We start from the raw sequence: 21,489 nt of genomic DNA on the forward strand, positions 1-21,489 counted from the left end.
AAAGCAGTCTTGAAGGAACAAGTTCAGAAGAATTGGATGGCTTGTCTTGTAGAAGAGGAAGTAGACTTCTTTGTATTTACACAGTGTAGAAGTACTGTGATTAGAAGTGAATAAGCACATTTCGACCCAGTAGGAGGTCTCTTCAGTGGGTGGGCTGTTGTGGCATTTAATCAGTGCTCTCAAACTGGAAGTATTAAACTAGGGATTTGAATGACCATGTGTCATGGATATTTAGATGGGAATATGAGAATACTTTTTTCAGCAAGAAGTTGGATTGGTTAATACTCAAGGTCTCCTCCGATTTGAATATTATGATTCTTTTGTCTTGAACTTTTTAGCACCATTGGCATTATAGAGTACTGTCTCTACAGTCATAACTTATGGTTTTTATAATTTGTATGTCATTGTCATACCTGGTCATTTCTTTTCCCTGATTCAAACTGAATCAGCAAACAGAAATCTATAGTCATCTAAGACTCATTCAGATTGTCTTTTCCTCATATTTTGGATAGCCCATATTGACCTCTTCCTTCCTCATGGTGTTAATTATTTTTCTTTTTTCCCTTCTTATCAGTAACTCTGACTGGTCCAACTTTGCTTATATCCATGTCTTAATAACACACCTCCTCAATTAGCTTTTTTTTTTAAAAGACTTTGATTTTTTACAGCAGTTTTAGCTTCACCAGAAAACTGAGGCAGGAGGTACAGAAATTTCCCATATGTTGTCCCTGTACCCATTGTCAACATCCCCCACCAGAGTGGTATGTTTGTTACAACTAGTGAACTTACATTGAACTAGCTTTTCGTATTAGAACCTCAATCATGTGAGGCCATCTTATGAAGCCATTGAGTGCCTCTAAACATGTGTATTTTATTGAGCCTTTACTTTTCCACGTCTTTTCCTCTATATTGCTTCATTTGAGTGAAGCTGACAACAATTCCATTCCCTCAGGTAGATATTATGCCACTTAAACAGAGGAGGAAGCTTAATGAATACACCCTCAACATCCTTTTTTTTTTCATTTCATTAGCCCTGTACCACCTCAACTCTTCTACCTTGAACCACGCTGACTCACTTTTCGTTTCTCAGATTATTTCTGCTACCTAGATTAATGCCTATTTTTATGTTGTTTTCACCTCTTAAAAGAATCCATTTTTAATCATCCTTCAAAAATTTTTAAAGTTCCCTTATCAGTAAAAGGTTTGAGCCATGGATATGAGGTCTTACCCAGATCTTGCCACTTATTCATGAATTGGTAATAAAAAAAGAAAATAACATTCTTTTTTTTTTCTTGTCAGGATGACAAAAAGAAGTTGTTTTTTTAAAAAAATTGTTTTATTTATTGGCTGCCTTGGGTCTTTGTTGCTACACGTGGGCTTTCTCTAGTTGCGTCAGGTAGGGGCTACTCTTTGGTGCAGTGCATGGGCTTCTAATTGAGGTGGCTTCTCTTGTTGCGGAGCATGGACTCTAGGCATGCGGGCTTCAGTAGTTGCAGCACACGGGCTCAGTAGTTGTGGCTCACAGGTTCTAGAGCGCAGGCTCAGCAGTTGTGGAGCACGGGCTTAGTTGCTCCGAGGCGTGTGGGATCTTCCCAGACCAGGGATCAAACCCGTGTCCCCTGCATTGGCAGGCGGATTCTTAACCACTGCACCACCGGGGAAGTCCCTAAAAAGGAGTTTATTTCTTTTTAATCCATTTTAATGTCTCTTTATTTCACTTTCCAGATTCCTAATTTCTTACTATATATTTGTGGCTTATGTAGTATTTATATTAATCATTCCTTTACTATTAATCTAGATTAATGTTCTACTAATTTTAAGTGGTATAATATTGGAACTCAAAAGATATAGTCTGTTTAATTTGTCTAAAACAAAGTATGCACATATAAATGCTTAGTAACACCTAAGGAAGAGAATGACTATTAAGAAGTTACTTGACTCTTTCCTCTATCCCTGTGTGCCTTGCACACACATAGTTTGTGTTCACAGTGTAGCACAGTTTTACTACTTTAAAGGGGAGTAAGAATATGAGTATGGGTTCTTCTTTTTGGTATGTATTAAGTAGTAAATAGAAATGTGTGTGAAAAATGAAGACAGTATAGGTTTTTATTTTTTAATTTTTTATTTTTTTTATTGGAATATAATTGCTTTACACTCTTGTACCAGTTTTTGAGGTACACCAAAGTCAATCAGCTGTATTTATACACATATCCCCATATTCCCTCCCTCCGTCAACTTCCCCCCCACCCTCCCCATAGGTTTTTAAATATTATAAGGAATTGTAGAATCAATTAAACTAGTTTTGTCTTTTATTCTATTAATAAGGTATATGACTCTGATTGATTTTTATATGTTGCACCAACCCTGCATTCCTGGAATTCTGTTTTATACATCTTATATCTTCAAAGACAGGTATAATATTGGTAAATGGTTGACACTCAATAATAAAAAAATGAGAAGAAGAAAAAAGAAATAATGATAAGCAAAAATCACTGCAGGTTTTAAGTTTGTGACTGAAAGCAACCAGTTATATACACCTGCTTAGGAAAACACCATTCAGTAAAGCAAAACTTACAGATTACATAAATAAATAGAACAGGTAGTACTATTTATTTACATAGATGGTGTGAACATACATAGATGTGTGAACATTCTTTAAAGCAAAGCTGTTATACATATGATCAGGTTCTTAGTAAAATAATTCTGTGCAACTGAATTATTTGAATTAATTTGATTCAATGAATCAAATCAATCAGTGAATATGAATTAACATATGTCAGCTGGAAGCCCAGACTGACAAACATTGGACATACTCAGTTTCTTAGAATGGGAAATCAAACATAAAAACTTTATAGAAGTTTTATTTCTACAGAGTGAAAAAGAAAATCCTAAAGACTCTACCACTAGAGCTCACCAATGAATTTGGTAAAGCTGCAGGGTACAAAATTAATATACGGTAAAGGCTCTTAACCAGTGATAGAGATGATCTAATCCTAGAAACTTCCAGTGATGAAATTTCACAAGAACCTCTTTTAAGCACTACATAACTTAAATGAATCTTAGGCCACTGTCTTCCATAACTTTATGCTGAACCAGATTTTAAATTTTTACAGCTTAATTTCACATCTAAAATTCTTATATGTCTCAGTACATTTGACCCTTGAACAATGTGGGAGTTAATCTGCATATACTTATAATCAGCCCTCCATATCTGAGATTCCTCTACATCCATGGATTCAACCAGCCATGGCATGTAGTCCTATAGTATTTACTATTGAAAAATATCCACATTATGTGGACCTGCACAATTCAAACCTGTGTTGTTCAAGGGTCAACTGTAATTGTTAACAAAACATGTATAAAAGAAATGACTACTCTATGACATAAACCATAGCAAGATCCTTTTTGACCCATCTCCCAGAATAATGGAAATAAAAACAAAAATAAACAAGTGGGACCTAACGAAACTTAAAAGCTTTTGCACAGCAAAGGAAACCATAAACAAGCCAAAAAGGCAAACCTCAGAATGGGAGAAAATATTTGTAAATGAAGCAACTGACAAAGGACTAATCTCCGAAATACACAAGCAGCTCATGCAGCTCAACATCAAAAAAACAAATGACCCAATCCAAAAATGGGCGGAAGACCTAAATAGGCATTTCTCCAAGGAAGACATACAGATGGCCAACAAACACATGAAAAGATGCTCAATATCACTAGTCATTAGAGAAATGCAAAGCAAAACCACAGTGAGGTATCACCTCACACCCATCAGAATGGCCATCATCAAAAAATCTAGAAACAATAAATGCCAGAGAGGGTGTGGAGAAAAGGGAACCCTTCTGCACTATTGGTGGGAATGTAAATTGGTAAAGCCACTATGGAAAACAGTATGGAGGTTCCTTAAAAAACTAAAAATAGAGCCACTATATGACCCAGCAATCCCACTACTGGGCATATACCCAGAAAAAACCATATTTCAAAAAGATACATGTACCACAATGTTCATTGCAGCATTGTTTACAATAGCCAGGACATGGAAGCAACCTAAATGTCCATTGACAGATGAATGGATAAAGATGTGGTACATGTATACAATGGAATGTTACTCAGCCATAAAAAGGAATGAAATTGAGCTATTTGTGGTGAGGTGGATGGACCTAGAGTCTGTCATACAGAGTGAAGTAAATCAGGAGGAGAAAAATTAATACCGTATGCTAACACATATATATGGAATGTAGACAAATGGTACTGATGAACCTAGTGGCAGGGCAGGAATAGAGATGCAGATGTAGAGAACAGACTTGAGGGCACCAGGGGGAGGGTGGGGAGGGGAAGCTGGGATGTAGTAAGAGAGTAGCATTGACATATACACACTACCAAATGTAAAATAGATGGCTAATGGGAGGCTACTACAGAGACAGGGAGTTCAGCTTGATGCTCTGTGAAGACCTAAAGGGGTGGGATAGGGAAGTTGGGAGGAAGTCGCGGGAAGGAGGGGATATGGGGATATATGTATACATATAGCTGATTCACTTTGGTGTACAGCAGAAACTAACACAATACTGTAAAGCAATTATACTCCAATAAAGACTTTTAAAAAAAGAAAAGAAATAGCTTAAATAGTTAAAAAAAAAAAAAGACTTTAGGGTGTGAAAATCAAAAGTGTTTAAATTTACTGGAAGAGGGAAGGCATTATTTCATGTATTTTTCTGAACATAATGTAGTTATGGTCCATCACAGAGGCTATGGGAAGTTTGTGTGCCTTCGTAGCCAATATTCAAGAAGTTCAGACAGTAACTTTCTCATCTTTCTTCCTTATTCACAACATTACTGCAGTTGACACTATGCAGTGAGTTCTCTGTTTACGGGAGGGTGGGTTTTATTTATTTTTGTATCTTCCTTAGCACTGTAACAGGCACAATATATATTAGATGTTCAAAGTGTTATTGATATTTTTTTAGTTATTGTCTAAGCCCAAAATGTTTACATTCTTTCATAGCTGTCAGAGGAAGATACAGAAAAGTAATTCTAAAAGATTGAAACAAATAAGTGTGCTTTTAGTTTTTTTCCCCAATCTATCCATTTTACTTTTTAATAGTTTTGATATGCAAGGAATTCAGACTTCACTTCTTATTGTAGTTTTGAAAATTCATAAACTTTTCATTTTTTTATGACCTTTGAAATTGCTACTCTGCTGCTTTAATCTTACTTCCATACTGATCAATATATTTGATACAGAGTTCTAAAATAAGCTTAGCTACTTGGAAACTATTGAGATTCTTCTATAAGTATAGTCTAAAGTCGTTTTGTGTCTCTAAGCAGAATAGATTAAATGAATGCAGGAGAAGCCTTGATAAGATTTGGCGTAGTAGTGTAGATTTTTATCTCTGTTTAAAATAATAATGTCTCTGATTTAGATAGTAGATTCTATTATATGTGTAGCTATTTATTCATTACCGAAGACTTTACTTCATATCAGCCTTCATATTTTGTAAATATCTCTAAAAGTATTTAAAATAAGTGTAATTTTAAACTTTTGGAAATATTTAATGTTCAGAATTTCTGCCCTTGTCCAAATCCCTCAGGCACAAGGGACAGCTGGCTGTGGAAAGAGCAAAACAAGTAGAAGAGTTTCTGCAGCGGCGACGGGAAGCGAGGCAGAACAAGGCTCGGGCCGAGGGACATATGGTAGGGTTTTGGCTTTGAGATCTTTGAACATATTGGTATTCAGAGTGAAGGTCTGGAACAGGTAGGTATGAATGACAGGAGTCTTAATCCTTTACAAATTTCCTCTGAATATTTGCAGAGTATTTAAGCTCTCTTCTGCTATTTCTTTTATGCCACGCGTGAAATTCTGTTCTTCCTTGGTTACTTGAGAGTAAGTTCATAGCTGTATCCTTCCTTTTAAAAGAGTCAAGTAGGTATAGCAACCCAGATATTTATATTAAATAAATAAGTTCGTACATTACTTTTTTCTCCCCCAATATGCTTTTGGTTTCAAATACTTTTAAGTAGCAAAGAAGTGTAGAAGAAAAATGAGAAATAAACATTTGGATAAATATACGTGTAACTATGCATTTACTCAAAAGCAAATTAGGAACAAAAATCTTTTAAAATGTCTAATTATGCCAGTTAACTGAATTAAGTTGTATATAAGAAAATATTAACAGTTTTTAGATCATCGTTTTAGTAGTTAATAGTTTTGACTTGCAGAGATACACAAATGTCTTTTCACCTTTCGTCCCCAGAGCAAACGGTGATTGTTTCTGTCAGCTCAGCACCCGTGAAGTGTCAGGCTCACGTAGGAAATAGGTCAATTGTATGGTAATATGTTTTGTTTAGACTTATATCTACTGTAAGTCCATAAGCGATATCTTTATGAGTTAATTAATATAATTATTCAAATTTAGGATATTTTTTCTTTGAAATAATAACATAGAAAAATGTTAAAATTTTTAATGATTACCCTATGTTTAACAACCAACAGCTTGTCTTTCTAACATCTGAAATTAATCTGTATTTGTAAGCTCCCTATAGACAGAGGAGAACCTCCTTTATTTTCCCTTGCCCCATTTCTTCCATGTTAGTAGCGTCTTTAATATTAATTACAGATTTTAAACTATTTTAAAACAGATATTAGACTCACCAAGATTTATGCATTTCTTTCCTCAGCACAGTTCCTTATATTCTACTGTCCTCCCCTCAGTTTATCTGCTTTCGTGCTGGGGGCTATCCTCTCGTAACCTTTTGGAGAGAAACCATCGAAGATTTGTTGGAAAGCTTCTTATTTTGCCGTCACACTTAAATGTTAATTTGTAGTGGTGGCCTGCTGGTAAATTTGCTTAGCATTTGTATGTCTGAAAAAGCATTTTGCCTTCTTTTTTGAAAAATATTTTTGCTGGATGTAGTCTTATAGGTTGAGAGTTCTTTTTCTTTCAGTTCTTTAAAGATGTTTGTCCACTTACATCCTGGCATGTCTGTTCTGACCAGAAGTCTGCTGTCATTCTTGTATTTTCCTCCATGTTTAATGTGTATTTTCTTTCCGATGGCTTTTAACATTTCCTTTGCATCACTAGAAGTGAATTGATTATGGTGTTGCGTGGTGTAGTTTTCTTCATGTTTATTTTGTTGGGGATTCATTGAGCTTCTTGGATCTGTAGGTTTATAATTTCCATCAAATTTGGAAAAATTCAGACATTATTTCTTCAAAAATTTTTTTCTGTTCTCCTTTCCTTTTCCTTCTGGGTGCTCAGTACCCATATGTCAGCTGGCTGATGCTCTGTTCATTTCTTTTTGGTCCTTTTCCTATGTTCGATTTTGGGTAGCTTCCATTACTGTATCTACAAATCTGTTACTCTTTTTGTCAGCTTTTTGTAATCTGCTCTGCTCTTAATCCCATCCAGACAGTGTATATTTTTAATTTCAGATACTGTATTTTTTATCTCTTAAAGTTTATTTGGGTCATTTTTATACTTTCCATGTCTGTCTTTATAATACACTTTTCTCTACCTTCTTGAACATATGACATATAATCAGACTGTAATAGCCTTTTTAATGACCTCGTCTACTAATTTTATTATCTGTGTCATTTCTGAGTCTGTTTGTTGATTGATTTTTCTCCTCATTGGGGTAACCATTTCCTGCTTCTTTATCCACCTGGTAATTTGTGGTTGGATGCCAGGCAGTGTGTATTTTATCTTGGATTTTTTGTATTTAAATACAAATAAGTAAATTTATTCTGGGATGCAGTTATGCTATTTGAAAATAGTTTGAGTCTTTCAAGGTTGATTCTCAGCTTTGCTAGGCAGGTGGAGGACAGCCTTTGGTCTAGAACTCACTTGGCCCCACTGCTGAGGCACTACTCTTGATGCTCTGATGATGCATTGGCAGTACTCCAGTTCTCTGTTGATTTGGAGGCCTTTCAATATGGCTGGTGGAAGTGTGAGGTGTTCACAGCCCTCAGTGAGTCTGAGGGATTGGTGACGTCAGGGTACCTGTCACTCAACAGGAGACTCAGAGGAGCCTCTGCAGATTTCCAGGCCTCTCTGGGCAGCTCTCTCTTCCTTGGTACCCTGTCCTGCAAATGTTAGTGCTCTTTGACCTCCCAGACTCTGGCTGTTGTTTCCTTAACTCAGGACACCCTCTCCCTGTGCTGCAGCCTGGAAACGGCAATTACTGAGCTTACCTCACTTGTTACCCTTCTCACAAGGATCACTGTCCTGTGTTCCCTGTTTGCCATTGTTGGAAAATCGTTGTTTCATCTATGTCGTCCAGACTTTTAGTTGCTGAAGGGTCTATCTGGTCCCTGTTACTCTACCGCAGCTGCAAGTGGAAATCTTAGCTGGTAGTGTACTGGGTGAAGATATGTGGGTTACAGGCTCTCCCCACCCCCCCTTGAAGGTGCTGCCTTATGGTCTCATTGTCACCTGTGAGCCCTGTGACAGTGTTCTCCTCCATGCTCCTCTGTGAGGGGTTTTTCCTCTCTGAAAGCATTTAGGACTGTTTTTCTACCTTTCACGTTCTGAAATATCACTTGAGTGTCCTTGGGGTTTTATTTATTTATTTATTTATTTATTTATTATTTATTAGCTGTTTTGGGTCTTCGTTGCTGTGCGTGGGCTTTCTCTAGTTGTGAAGAGTAGGAGGCTACTCTTCTGTTGCGGTGTGCGGGCTTCTTATTGCAGTGGCTTCTCTTGTTGCAGAGCATGGGCTCTAGGCATGTGGGCTTCAGTAGTTGTGGCTCACAGGCTTAGTTGCTCCGCAGAATGTGGGATCTTCCCAGACCAGAGATCGAACCTGTGTCCCCTGCATTGGCAGGCGGATTCTTAACCACTGCACTACCAGGGAAGCCCTCGGTATTTTTTAATTGACCTGACTTGACCCAGCTGGATGCTTTCAGTCTGAGCACTCATCTTCAGTTCTGGGACATTCTCAGTTAACACTTTTTTCAGATATTGCTTCTCCTTTTTCTCCTTAAGAGAACTCCCATTAAATGGATAGATTGGAACCTCTGCATCAAATGTCTTTTTTTCTGTACTTTTATTTCATCTTTTTTATCCCTTTCTCCCTTCTTACTGTTTTGGAAGGATTTCTGGGCCCGAATTTGAGCTTGTGACATATTCTTTACTTTTGTCTACTCTGCTCTTCAGCTCATCCAGTGATTTTCTCTAAAGTTTAGAAACTTGTATTTTCATGTCCATGAATCTTCTTAGTTTTCCTTGAAAGCTCCTTGATCATGCACTCATTTCTCTGATGATACTATGGTTATCATAAGGTCTTGTTCTTAGTGCTCTCTTGGCCCTGTTTCATGGTACTGGCATTCCTCTCATGTTTGGTGCTCTTGTTGTTGTGTTCATGTTTGGGGGTGTCTGTTTTACTCTTCATTGCCTCTGTTTAGGTGGCCCCCTGGCAAGATGGGTGCACGCTGCTGACCTGTCCTCTGCTCAGTTTTCCATCAGAGTAGAGGATGGGTGGGACACATTGCTGTTCGGCCAGGTTCTGGGCTTTGGAGAGTCCATCCTTCCTGGGTGTCACCGGTCACCTGGAGCACCAGCCTGGCCTTCCGTCTAGACCCTCTCATCACTTGTATCTGAAGGGAGCTGCTCGTGTGGAGGATAGTGTACTGGGCGACCTCTTCTTTAAGCGCTATGGCTGCCATTCCCCTTGTGCCCTGGCTGCCAGCTCATCTCAGAGCAGCCTCCTGCTGCTCACATCTGCAGCTGAGGCCTCTTCCCCACGTGCTGTGCTCACGACACCTCTCATCTTTTTTTTTTAATTTATTTATTTTATTGGCTGTGTTGGGTCTTTTTTGCTGTGGGGGCTACTCTTCGTTGTGGTGCACGGGCTCCTCATTGCTGTGGCTTATCTTGTTGTGGAGCACAGGCTCTAGGCACATGGGCTTCAATAGTTGCAGCACATGGGCTCAATAGTTGTGGCTCACAGGCTTAGTTGCTCCTCTGCATGTGGGATCTTCCTGGAGCAGGGATCGAACCCGTGTCCCCTGCATTGGCAGGCGATTCTCAGCCACTGCACCACCTAGGAACCCCACAACACCTCTCACCTTAAACCCATGTGTGTACTTTCCTTACCTCTGGATTCCTTCTGTTCTTGGGACTGCCAAGAGTTTCGCTTGTTTTTGAGTGCTCACCTACATTCGCATAACACAACAACTTCTCTAGTCTAGAATTTTGCAAGAAGGGGGAGGCCATGGTCACATTGCAATCAGAAATTAGTATTTTCATTTTGTTGCCTTATCATTTTAAAAAAATGTGCTTTAGAAATCAGTGCATTTTGACAGTGATTTTTACACAACTTTCCAAGATTCATTTTGTTAACCTATATAGAGTTTCTTCATTCCCTAGATGACTATATACATTAAACTTTAGAAAAATGTGGGTAAGTGAAGAATTTTTACTTTTCAATATATTTGGGTGTATGCATCATATATTACTTGCTTTATTCACTGATTTAACAACAAGGCAGAGTGTTAAACACTTTGGGGATAATAGGTTAATTAATTGTTTAAAGATGACTTAATTAAAGCTTAATCAGACATAGTTTGTCTCTGGAGTAATTTAGAGTCTTGTGTTAGACAAGAATATATACTCTGAAAATGTGAGATGAGGCAGAGAACAGAGACAAGGGCTAAGGTTAGCTGGGGGGAGAAGAGGCCTCACAGTCTTTAAGTTCTAAATTGGAACTTTTTTATGATGAGGTAAGAGGGGCTGTTTAAAATTGGCCTCTCCTTTTCCATGCTGTGTAACAAATTACCATAAATGTAGTGGCTTCAAGCAGCACAAATTTATTTTTTTGTTATTTTTTTTAAGAATTTTTATTGAGTTACAGTTAACAGACAGTAAACTGCATATATTTAGCGTGTACAATTTGGTATCCCAGTCTCCCAATTCGTTCCCCCCCAACCCTCCCCACTTTCCTCACTTGGTGTCCGTATGTTTGTTCTCCACATCTGTGTCTCTATTTCAGTCAGCACAAATTTATGACCCACAGTTTCTCCGGGCCGGGACTCTGGCAGGTTGTATGGGTCTTCTGCTCGTGTTCTCCCAAGGCTGAGGTGGAGGTGTCAGCAGCTGTGTCCTCAGCTGGAGGTGTGGCCATCTTCACCGCCCCCTCAGCTTGCTCGCAGGACTTCCCTCCCAGCTGCTGTGGGACTCAGGCCTCCACTGTCTGAGAACTTTGCCTGGGACCGCGTGGCCCCTTCACCCCAGCAGCAAAGAACTTCCCGTGCATCAGCCTCCTGCCTGCCGCTTCTGCAACCACCCCGGAAAACTCTGCATTTAATGGTCAGCCTACTGTTTTAATGTCACTCATCCCATTTAATGTGACCTCATCCCGGAGGTACAACCCATCCTGTCCACAGCCCTGGAGATCGTGCAGGGCTTGCACACCTGGGGAGTGGGGGCAGGTGTCAGGAAGCCTTGGGGGTCTTCTCCAGGGTCTGCCCACCACTGTCCCTTTGCCTGTGACTTTAGAGACCGCGTCTGGGGAGAGTAGAGGAGGCAAGGTGCAGGTGCTGTCTTTAGCAACGTGGTTGGTGGTAGAGCACGCCACGCTGGTGTCCAAATAGAGCGTTGTCAAAAGTTGGTTTTGTTAACATGAAGTTTAAATACGGTGAAATTCACCAGTGTTAGGTGTGTATCTGGATGAGTGTTGACATGTGTATGTAGTCATGTAACCATTGCCACAATCACGGGACAGCACCATTCCGTCATTTCTTGGAAGGTTCCGCCTCTTGCCACCAGAAAAGAATTTGTCAGTATGTGACATGATGGATAATAACTAAACTTACCGTGGTAATCCTTTCTGAGTATATGCATGTATCCAGTCATTATGTTGTACACCTTAAACTAACAGTGTCGTAAGTCAGTTGTCTCTCATTAAAACTAGAGGACAAAGTTTCCTCATACCCCGTGGCAGTTAGTCTGCTACCAGCCGTAGGCAACCACTGATCTGCTTCCTGTCACTGTGGTCTTGTTTCTTCTAGAATTTCATGTAAAATTATCATACAGTATACAGTGTTTGGGGCTGATGTGTATCAGTAGCTTTTTTTAATTCCTGAGTCATATTCCATTGTGGGAATGTACCACAGTTTGTTTGTTCATTCCTCAGTTGGTGGACATTTGTGTAGTTTCTAAAAGAGATGCTTTTAAAGCTCATGGGAGTAACTGATCATTAAGTTCACTCAGTTATATGCACACCTGTATAACTGACTAGCCCATGCTCCTGCGAGCCCTTCTTTCTGAGTTTGCAGATCCCTCTTTATTATATGTAACTCAGTTAGTGACTGTTTTTACACTCAGGCTTCCGAACACTGCTGGAGAAAGTTAAAGCTGTGTTGACTAGTGTCAGATGGGTTTATGGCCTTTGGGTTTCAGCAGAGCTGTCAGTCCTTCTCGGCCATCCTTTATTTTTGACTGTGTTGGGTCTTTGTTGCTGCACGCGGGCTTTCTCTAGTTGAGGTGAGCAGGGGCTACTCTTCATTGTGGTGTGGTGGCGTCTCTTGTTGCAGAGCATGGGCTCTAGGTGTGCGGGCTTCAGTAGTTGTGGCTCACAGGCTGTAGACCTCAGGCTCAGTAGTTGTGGTGCACAGGCTTAGTTGCTCCTAGGCATGTGGAATGTTCCCAGACCAGGGATTGAACCCGTGTCCCCTGCATTGGCAGGAAGATTCTTAAACCACTGCACCACCAGGAAAGTCCCCTCAGCCATCCTTTAAGTCTCCATGGTCAGCATCCTCTCCCATTGCCCACAGTAGGGACTTTCTTCAGTGATTTCACCTTTCTTCCCTCTCTGTGAAGATAATCATTACTTCACAGAGAAAACTGGGCTTAAGAATCCCAGATTTCATCAGATTTTCTGGCTCCATGCTTATAAATTTGTGCATAATTGTACCCAATCTCTCCCTGTTTTCTCCAGTCTCAGAGAAGGATGTAACTTCCTCTGTTCAAAAGTAAGCTAATTCCATCCTATTTGATGATTATAATGCTAGTAATTGTTGACATTAGTCATTAATGGGTGCTTATGTGTCAGGTGTAGCTCTTAGGTCTATACCTGTGAGGTACATTCTGTCATGTTGCCAACCCCTCCGCCACTTTCTTTGCTTGGTGTCCATATGTTTGTTCTCTTATTATTCTCTTAATATTTTTGACAAAGCAAAAGATGTTAAGTTTGATAAAGTGTAAGTTTTCATGTTTCCCGTTTAGGGATCATGCTTTTGCTATCATGTCTAAAAACTCTCTGCCTATTCAGCAGTCATAAAGATTTGCTCCTTTTTTTTTTTTTAATTTTTATAGTTTTACTTTTAACCTTTAGATCTATGATCCATGAATGGAAATGTTTCTAGTGTGGTAAAATACACAAAACATAAAATTTTCTGTCTTAACCATTTAAAAATACACAGTTCAGTAGCATGAAGTACATTCACAACATTATCTTCCTTCTGCTTGATTTCTCTTTATTTTGCTCTTTTCTGGTCTTTTAAGGTTGAAGCTTAGATAGCTGAGGATGAGACCCTTCTTATTTTCTAATATTGGTATTGCACGCTATACATTTCCCTCTAAGCACTACTTTAGTTGCACCCCACAAATTTTGCTGTGTTCTATTTTCATTTTCATTCAGTTCAAAAGTTATTCTAATTTCCCTTGTAACATCCTCTTTGGCCCATGGGTTACTTAGAAATGGGTTAATTTCCAAGTGTTTGGACATTTTCCTACTATTTTTCTGTTATTGTTTTCTGGTTTTATTTTATGATCAGAGAACATACTTTGTAGGACTTCATTCAGTCATCTTTTTATTTGTTAGGGTTTGTACTGGGATCTAGGATATGATCTGTCTTTGTGAATGTTCCACATGCACTTGAAAAGAATGTGTACCATGCTGTGATTGGGTGGAGTGCTGTATGTTTCAATTAGATCCAGCGAGTTAATGGTGCTTTTTAGTACTTCTTGATCCACACTGAATTATGCCAACGTTATTTGATACTGAGATAGGAGAGTTGAAGTCTTCAAGTATAATTGTAGATTTATTTGCTTCTCTTTTCAATTCTGTCATTTTTCCTTTTTTTTTTTAGGAGAGTATAAACATGTAGAATTGGTGGGGTTTTTTGGTGAATTGACCTTTTTTTTTATCAAAACGTAATCTCTTTGTTTCTTGTATTAGTGGAGTGGTTTTTGTTTTGCCATGTAACAAATTACCACAAGTTAGTGGCTTTTAACAGCACACATTTATTATCTCATTTTCAACTGCATAAAGGGTCGGCACCCCAAACCCCTTGTTCTCGGTTCAGCTGTAAACACTATTTTACTGCTTCACTTTGGAATGTAGAAAGTTTTTCATCATGTAGGTACCCTTACCCTCTCCCCTTATGCCATAGCCGTCTCATATATTACATGCACATACATTTAAAGCCTCATCAGGCCATGTTATAAATTTTGCTTGCAGCTTCAGACATATTTAGGAAGGCAATAGGACAGGAATACTTTTTTATATTTACACAAATATTTACCATTTTTCTTGATATTCTCTCATTCCTAATGATCCAGGTTTCTTCGTGTATAATTTCTCTCTGTCTGAAGAAATTCCTTTGGCAGTTCTTTTAGATTATGTCTGTTGGCTGTAAATCCTCTTAGTTTTATTTCGTCTTTATTTCTAAACAGTATTTTCGGTGGATATAATATTTTGTGTTGACAGTTCATTTCTATTTTCATTTAAAAAGTTACTTCACTGCTTTTTGTCCTCTGTAGTTTTTGAAGAGAAATCCTCACCTTTTTTTCTTCTGCAGGTATGTCTTATTCTTCTCTGGATGCTTCAAGATTGTTTCTTTGTCCTTAGTTTCCAGTGGTGTGATTAAGTTGCCTCTGGGCATGAATTTCTTTAGGTTTAGCCTGTTGGTGGTTTGCTAAGTTTCTTGAACTTGTAGATTTATGCCTTATGCCATTTTTGAGCCATTATTTCTTCATATATTTTTTCAGCTCTGTGCTCTTTTTCTTCTCTGGTTCTCTGATGACATGAATGTTAGACCTTTTGTTCTTGTTCCAAAGGTTTGTGAAGCTCTGTTCAATTTTTTTACAGTTTTTTCTCTGTTGTACAGATTGGCTAATTTCTGTTGTTTTCAGGTTCACTTCCTCTTTCCCCTTTCATCCCCGTTCTGCTTATTTGGTCTATCCAGTGTGGGTTTTATTTTGGTAATTGTATTTTTTTACCTTGTGTTTCCATCTGGTTTTTCCTTGTTTCTTTTCTTTCTTTGCTAATGTTTTCTATTTTAACCTTTGTTCACCGCTCAATTGCTGTTCAGATACTTTTAAAATAGTTTATTTGAAGTTCTTGTCATGTAATTATATCATCTGTTTCATCTAATCATAATCTGTCTTTTGTATATTACCAGGTAGGTTGAGATTTTTGTGGTTTTGCATGTGCTGATTAATTTTGAGTTGTACCCTGGACATTTGGAATATTACATTATATGACTCTGGATTTTGTTTAAATTTTACAGAGGCTGTTGATTTTATTTGTTTCAGCAGGCTGTTGACCTGTTGGGGTCAGGCTGCCAGCTCCTGCCTTCCTTCTGTCCCTCGTATGCACTGTGCGGTGTGATCTGCCGGGATCTGTGTGGAAGTCTGTTGGCCAGCCCTGTGCTCATGCAGAGCAGTCTGTTGGCCAGCCCCATGCTCATGCAGAGCAGGGTTGTGTCTACACACAGGTGCAGGCAACCCCAGGACTTTATAACAACTCTGGGGCCATTTTCTGGAGCCCTCCCCAGTGTGCCATTGGCCTGATGCCTGCCTGTTCCCTGGGCTTACCTCTCAGTCTGCTAGTAGAGGCCTTGCACACCCAGGACTCCCTCACTCCTGGAGCCAAGCAGTGGGAGGAGAGAGAGACAGACAGAGGCAGAGAGAAACAGAGAAAAGGAGAGAGGGAGAGACCACAGGCTTTTCTCTGCCTTTTTGAAGGGTCAATGTCACAGGACACAAAGGGTCCCTCCCTCACTATTTTAGGTCCTGGAAGCTCCTCTTGCCATCTTGGCTGCCACCACAGCAGTGAGCTTTCCTGGGGGCTGCAGCACAAAAGAAAGAGAAAAAAAGGAGAGAGAGAAAAAAATGGGAAATTTCCTACTTTGTCCCTAAGAGTTCCCTCTCCACACCCAAACTGGAAGAGATAACCAGAGTTACCTCTGTCATTACCAGAGTGCTCAGTTCCAGGGTTTTGGCCAAGTTAGGTTTAGGCCAGAAGATACTGTAGTTTTAATAGTATGGTACGCTCATCCCTTGTTTAGAGGTACTTTGAGCTCTGGTGTTCTCCATTCTGCCTGCTGCTATTGACTTTTCAGGGTCCCCAGATGTGCCCAGACTTTATTGTGTGTTCAGTGGGAAAGAGAGTGTCTGTGCTTCCATCTTACCTGGGACTGGAGCTTTCTGCACCTCATTCTTTTATTTCCAAAACTAAATTCACTTCATTGTCTTCAGACCCACGGCCCTTTCTATATTCCCCATCCTACTGCAGAGAATCACCGTCAAAGATGGCTTGACTTTGGGGTTTCTGGTTTGAAAGCCGTGTCGTAGCGTCTTCTCTCTGTCACGTCCCACCCAACTCATAGGCAGTCAGTGACCAAATCGCATCTTCTGCCTTCTGAATATCTGGTTGCCACCTCCTCCTTTCTGTTTCTGTTTTTTTTTTGCCCTCGATGAGATCCTTACCTCTCGTTAGTCTTTTCATCTCTCTGCTTCTAATTGAGGATCCTTCTAATGCATCCTTGAGCACACTGCACATCTGCTTGGAGTTACTTAGTGGTTGTTTATTGTTTAGAGGTTAAATTAAACCTGGTAGCTTAGCATGAGACTTCTGTCCTTTGTCTTTCTTACTGCTCCTGATTTTTTCATTCCCTTCTTCATCCCTTCAACTTCAGCAATACCAGACTATTTGCAGTACCCTGACGTCACTGTTTCTAGTTTTTACCTGAGATGCCATTTCTCTTGTCTTTGTGGAGAGTTTATGATATCTTTCTGTTGCCTTGTTAGCTTGGGAAATATGGCTGAGAGTGTGGGAGAGATTCAGGGGAAAGGTAAACAGATTTTTACTGCCACTGCATTGGTTTCCTGCTAAGGAGGGTCGGCGATTAACTGTAGAGAAAATTACTATTAATTTGCACAGCATCTTAGGTGGTTTACATAAAGCTTTCTGATTTTGTGGCCTTCGTGTACCGTCACAGAGTAGACATTCCGTTAGTGCCGTAGGAAAACTATTGATTCTGTGCTGTAGGCCTGTACCACACATTTATGCTGCACAGGCTGGAACAGGGAGACACGGCTGTCCACAAGTTTATCAGCTCTAATAAATCATCCAGGGAGCCTCAGGGAGGAGAGGTGTGTGGCAGACACCCCAGGGAGACCTCGCAGTCTGCTCTAAAAACAGCCAGGGGCTTGTGTGAGGTGCTGAGTCAGTCAGCCCTGTGTCTGTGTAGGAGGTCCTCCTTAGCCCAGCAGTGTTCATGTTGGAAAAAGCCACTTAACGTAAATCCAGCTAAAATGCAGACCCACATTTTGTAGTAAAGAGAGAAAAAAGGGTTTGATTGGGATTTTACCTTGAAAAATGCAATTTTAAAAGTATTTTTTCTTACATTTATCAGAATTTTGGATGTATTTCCAAGTCCATATTAATTCTGAAACTGATTAACTTGGGGAGGATTGTAATTTTTCTGATCAAATTGTTTAATGAATACTGTATGTATTTTATCAAATCTAAGGTACAACTGTAAGTCATGTTGTTATTTTATATATGACTAAAAGAGAAAAAATATTACCAATTTAACTTGATACAGTGCTTTTTATAACTTAATCTTTTTATTTTGTTTTTGTTGAAATAACTCTTTTGAATTACTTTATTTTGTTATTCTTGAGCATCCATAACCAGGAAAATATGAATGAAATAAGTTGGTAAAGGTATTCATTCCTAAATCTACTTTATATTCATAATTTGACTTTCTGATCATTCCTTTTTAAAATTAGGGTCATTCATGTTTGTGTTTTCTCAAATAATGTTATCCTCTATGCCACTGAGTGCATTGAGATTTTAGCATTTCTTGAAAGAGAAGCCCTTGAGATTTTCTCTCAAGGAGTCAGCACTGGTCTGCAAACTTTGGTGCTGGTGCTTTCTTGCTCTTATTAGAGGGAATCAGTGGAAGATTTTCAACAACTAGTAGAGCTCCTGTTTCCTCTTGAACAAGCCAATTAAGTAATTTTTCTACTTGAAACCTTGAGGAGTTGCAGTTGTTCAGTTATCACACCAAGAAAGAAAAAAACTAACAAAGTTCATACATTCTCAGACACTAACATCTGTGTTGTAACTGCTGCCTGGCCCACAGTTTATAAGATTATAACAGATCATAAAGATGCCACTGATTATAAGATGCACCCCATTTCAGAGATGTTAAAATGTGAACAGTGTTCATATTAGAATTGGTGAAAGATGGTATACCCTTCACCTCACAATTTTTGTATGTTTTACTTTTATAATTATATCGTAAGAGAGGGCTCTTTTTTGCAAAAACGGCTGAGTTTTTGGCAGTTTTCCAAAGATCATTTCTTAAAATTTTAGTACCCGTAATATTTTGAAGTACCAATATCATAATTACTTGCAGTTTTTAAAAATTCACTTACCTGATCCTGTTGTATTTGTAGATGGTTTTTGCATACGATTTGAACACTTTTCCAGTATCATTGTCATCATCTTCATGAAATCATTCATCTTTGGCAAGATTTGTAATTTTCTTAGTCAGTTTGTATTAGGCATGCATTATACCGACAGATATTTACAACATTCAACAATCAGGGAGAGACTGATCAACAGACCTTGATGTGATGAATGCGTAGAAACTGGTGTTATGTGGAGACTAATTTTATAGTGGTCATTAATGCTTATTTTGGGGCTCTGACAGCATTCAGAATTGTAACTGCAGAGATCTTTATATAACAACTGTATCTACAGCACAGGACAGTGATCGATATTTATGGTAATAACCCTAACTCTTCAGGAATAATATATTAACACCAGCACATAATAATACAGCACATAATAAGTATTTTTCCATTGATAAATATTAATACTCATGATTTGTTTGTACTGTTTGAAAACGTATACACATTTACACTTTGGTTTATCCTTATAACCAGTCATAAAATATCCATTTTGCTGATGAAGAGAAGCAGTCTTAAAGGGATTATGACAGATACACGTCTTGAACCTAATGTGTTTTCTAATACTTAAAATCTCATTATAAATAAACAAACCTAAACAGTTAAGATTAAGTTCTGAGTCTTAAAGATTAATCCTCTGGAATTGGAAAACTGCTGTAGTTAAATTATTTGATTAATATGTTTTATTAACTGCTTTGGGAAATCATAAGGAATTACAACCTTGTTCCTGTGGCAAAATGAAATCAAAGTCCCTGACCCATAAATAAGCATTTGGAACATGAATAATTTTTAGGTTGAATTGTAATTTAAAGTAACCATGGATTTCAGAGTAATTTCATATGCTTGTATGCAAATTCAAAAATTTCCCTGAAATTTGAAATTTTCAAAAAATGCAAGTTAAGGAAACTCTAACAAGTAAGACTTCAAGCCAAGTGGTTTGTTTGTGTTTCTCTGAATAGTATTAATAAAAATTAAGTAAGGTTACTTAGAATCTAATCCTGACAATTTTTTGGGGTGGGGTTTTTTTTTATTGGAATATAATTGCTTTACACTCTTCTACCAGTTTTTGAGGTACACCAAAGTCAATCAGCTGTATTTATATGAATATCCCCATATTCCCTCCCTCCCTCGACTCCCCTGAGGTGGGGATTTTTTATTCCAAGGTCACAGGCTGTGAAACTGACTCAGAGTCTTTAGTACTTGCCCAGGATCACTTGGTGTGTCCAGAGGCAGCGTGCAAACCCAGTGTGTCTGACTTTTGAGATCACTCTTCCAACTATTTTGTTTTGCTGTTTGTTCCTTTTTAAATACCATATTAGTATTTGCTTTCCTTTAGGTAAAACTTGTGGATTTGATAATCTTGTGATGCAGGGGGATAGGCAAACCTTTTCTGTCAAAGGGCAGATAGTAAATGTTTTAGGCTTTGCAGCCCAGATGCTATCCTGAGTAACTACTCAACTCTGCCTTGGTAGTGAAAGCCTAAGCAAACGGGCGGGGTTGTGCTGGTAAAACCTTATCTACACTGTCAGGCAGCTGGCTGGATTTGACCTGAGGATTGTAGTTTGCTGACTCTTGTAGAGTTCTTCAACACTAAGTTGTTTATTTTGAGAAGATTATTATTTTTTTAAATGATTCCCTTGTTGTCCTTCTAAAGTACAGTTTTTGGTGCATAGAAAAGCATATATGTAATATATGTGTAAATTATCAAGCAAAATAATATACCCAGGAGGTAGAACACTAAGTTCAGTCTGTGTACTGTTCCCTAATCTAGGGATTAGCGGGTGTTTTTCTGTAAAGGGCAAGATTGTAAATATCTTAGTCTTTTCAAATCATAAGATCTGTGTCATAACTACTAACTCTGCATTGTAGCACAGTAGTAACTGTAGACGCTATATAAATGAGTGAGCATGGCTGAGTTTCAATAAAACTTAAGGACTGAAATTTGCATTTCATATCATTTTTATGTGGTCATGAAATACTTCATTTTTCTGACATTTAAAAATGTGCAAAACCATTCTTAGCTTATGAAGCATTAAAAAAAAAACAGGTGGCAGGCCAAATTTAGCCCATGAACCACAATTTGTCAATCCCTGTCCTAACCTGTTCCTCTGTCTTCTCCTGAAGGTAACCATTCTCTTGAATTTTGGATATATCATTCCTATGGATTTTTTTTTCTTTTCTTTTTTTTTTTTATTGGCTGTGTTGGGTCTTTTTTGCTGTGCGCAGGCTTTCTTTTAGTTGTGTTGAGTGGGGGCTACTCTTCGTTGTAGTGCGCAGGCTCCTCATTGCGGTGCCTTCTCTTGTTGTGGAGCACGGGCTCTAGGCACGTGGGCTTCAGTAGTTGCAGCACATGGGCTCGATAGTTGTGATGCACGGGCTTAGTTGCTCCTCTGCATGTGGGATCTTCCTGGAGCAGGGATTGAACCTGGGTCCCCTGCATTGGCAGGCGGATTCTTAACCACTGCGCCACCTAGGAAGCCCATTCCTATGGATTTTTAAAAATACTTTTTCCACTTAGATATGTGCTTATGAATGAAGTCTTGTTCTGTTTTGCCTATTTTTGAGCATTGTAAAAATTACATCACACTGTGTATAGATTAGAACTTGCTTTTTTTCATTCATCATTATTTTTCTAAGATTCATTCACATAGGTATAGCTGTATAATATTCTATTTTGTGACTATACCACAGTTAATTCATCTGACAGTAGGTATTCAAGTTGGATCTAGTTTCTGCTTTGAACATTCTTGTACATGTCTCCTGGTACACATATACAAGAATTTTC

At 38.7% G+C, this 21,489-nt stretch overlaps 1 protein-coding gene across 15 annotated transcripts in view; it reads left to right on the forward strand.

The window, feature by feature from the left end:
* The window catches only part of NEK1 (NIMA related kinase 1), a 226,719-nt gene that overhangs the window by 105,793 nt on the left and 99,437 nt on the right, over nt 1-21,489 (forward strand). For 14 of the 15 annotated variants that reach the window (XR_009051254.1, XR_009051255.1, XR_009051256.1 and 11 more), the window contains exon 17: nt 5,589-5,691. The exons of the other annotated variant lie outside the window; for it this stretch is intronic. Coding sequence is in view for 11 of the 14 variants with exons in the window: in XM_057721154.1 (XP_057577137.1) it covers nt 5,589-5,691 (103 nt within the window). In the remaining 3 variants the exon portion in view is untranslated. The remainder of the gene's footprint in view (nt 1-5,588; nt 5,692-21,489) is intronic. 15 annotated transcript variants of the gene reach the window in all.

The sequence above is a fragment of the Hippopotamus amphibius genome, chromosome 2 (genome assembly GCF_030028045.1).
Source record: "Hippopotamus amphibius kiboko isolate mHipAmp2 chromosome 2, mHipAmp2.hap2, whole genome shotgun sequence".
Lineage (NCBI taxonomy): Eukaryota > Metazoa > Chordata > Mammalia > Artiodactyla > Hippopotamidae > Hippopotamus > Hippopotamus amphibius.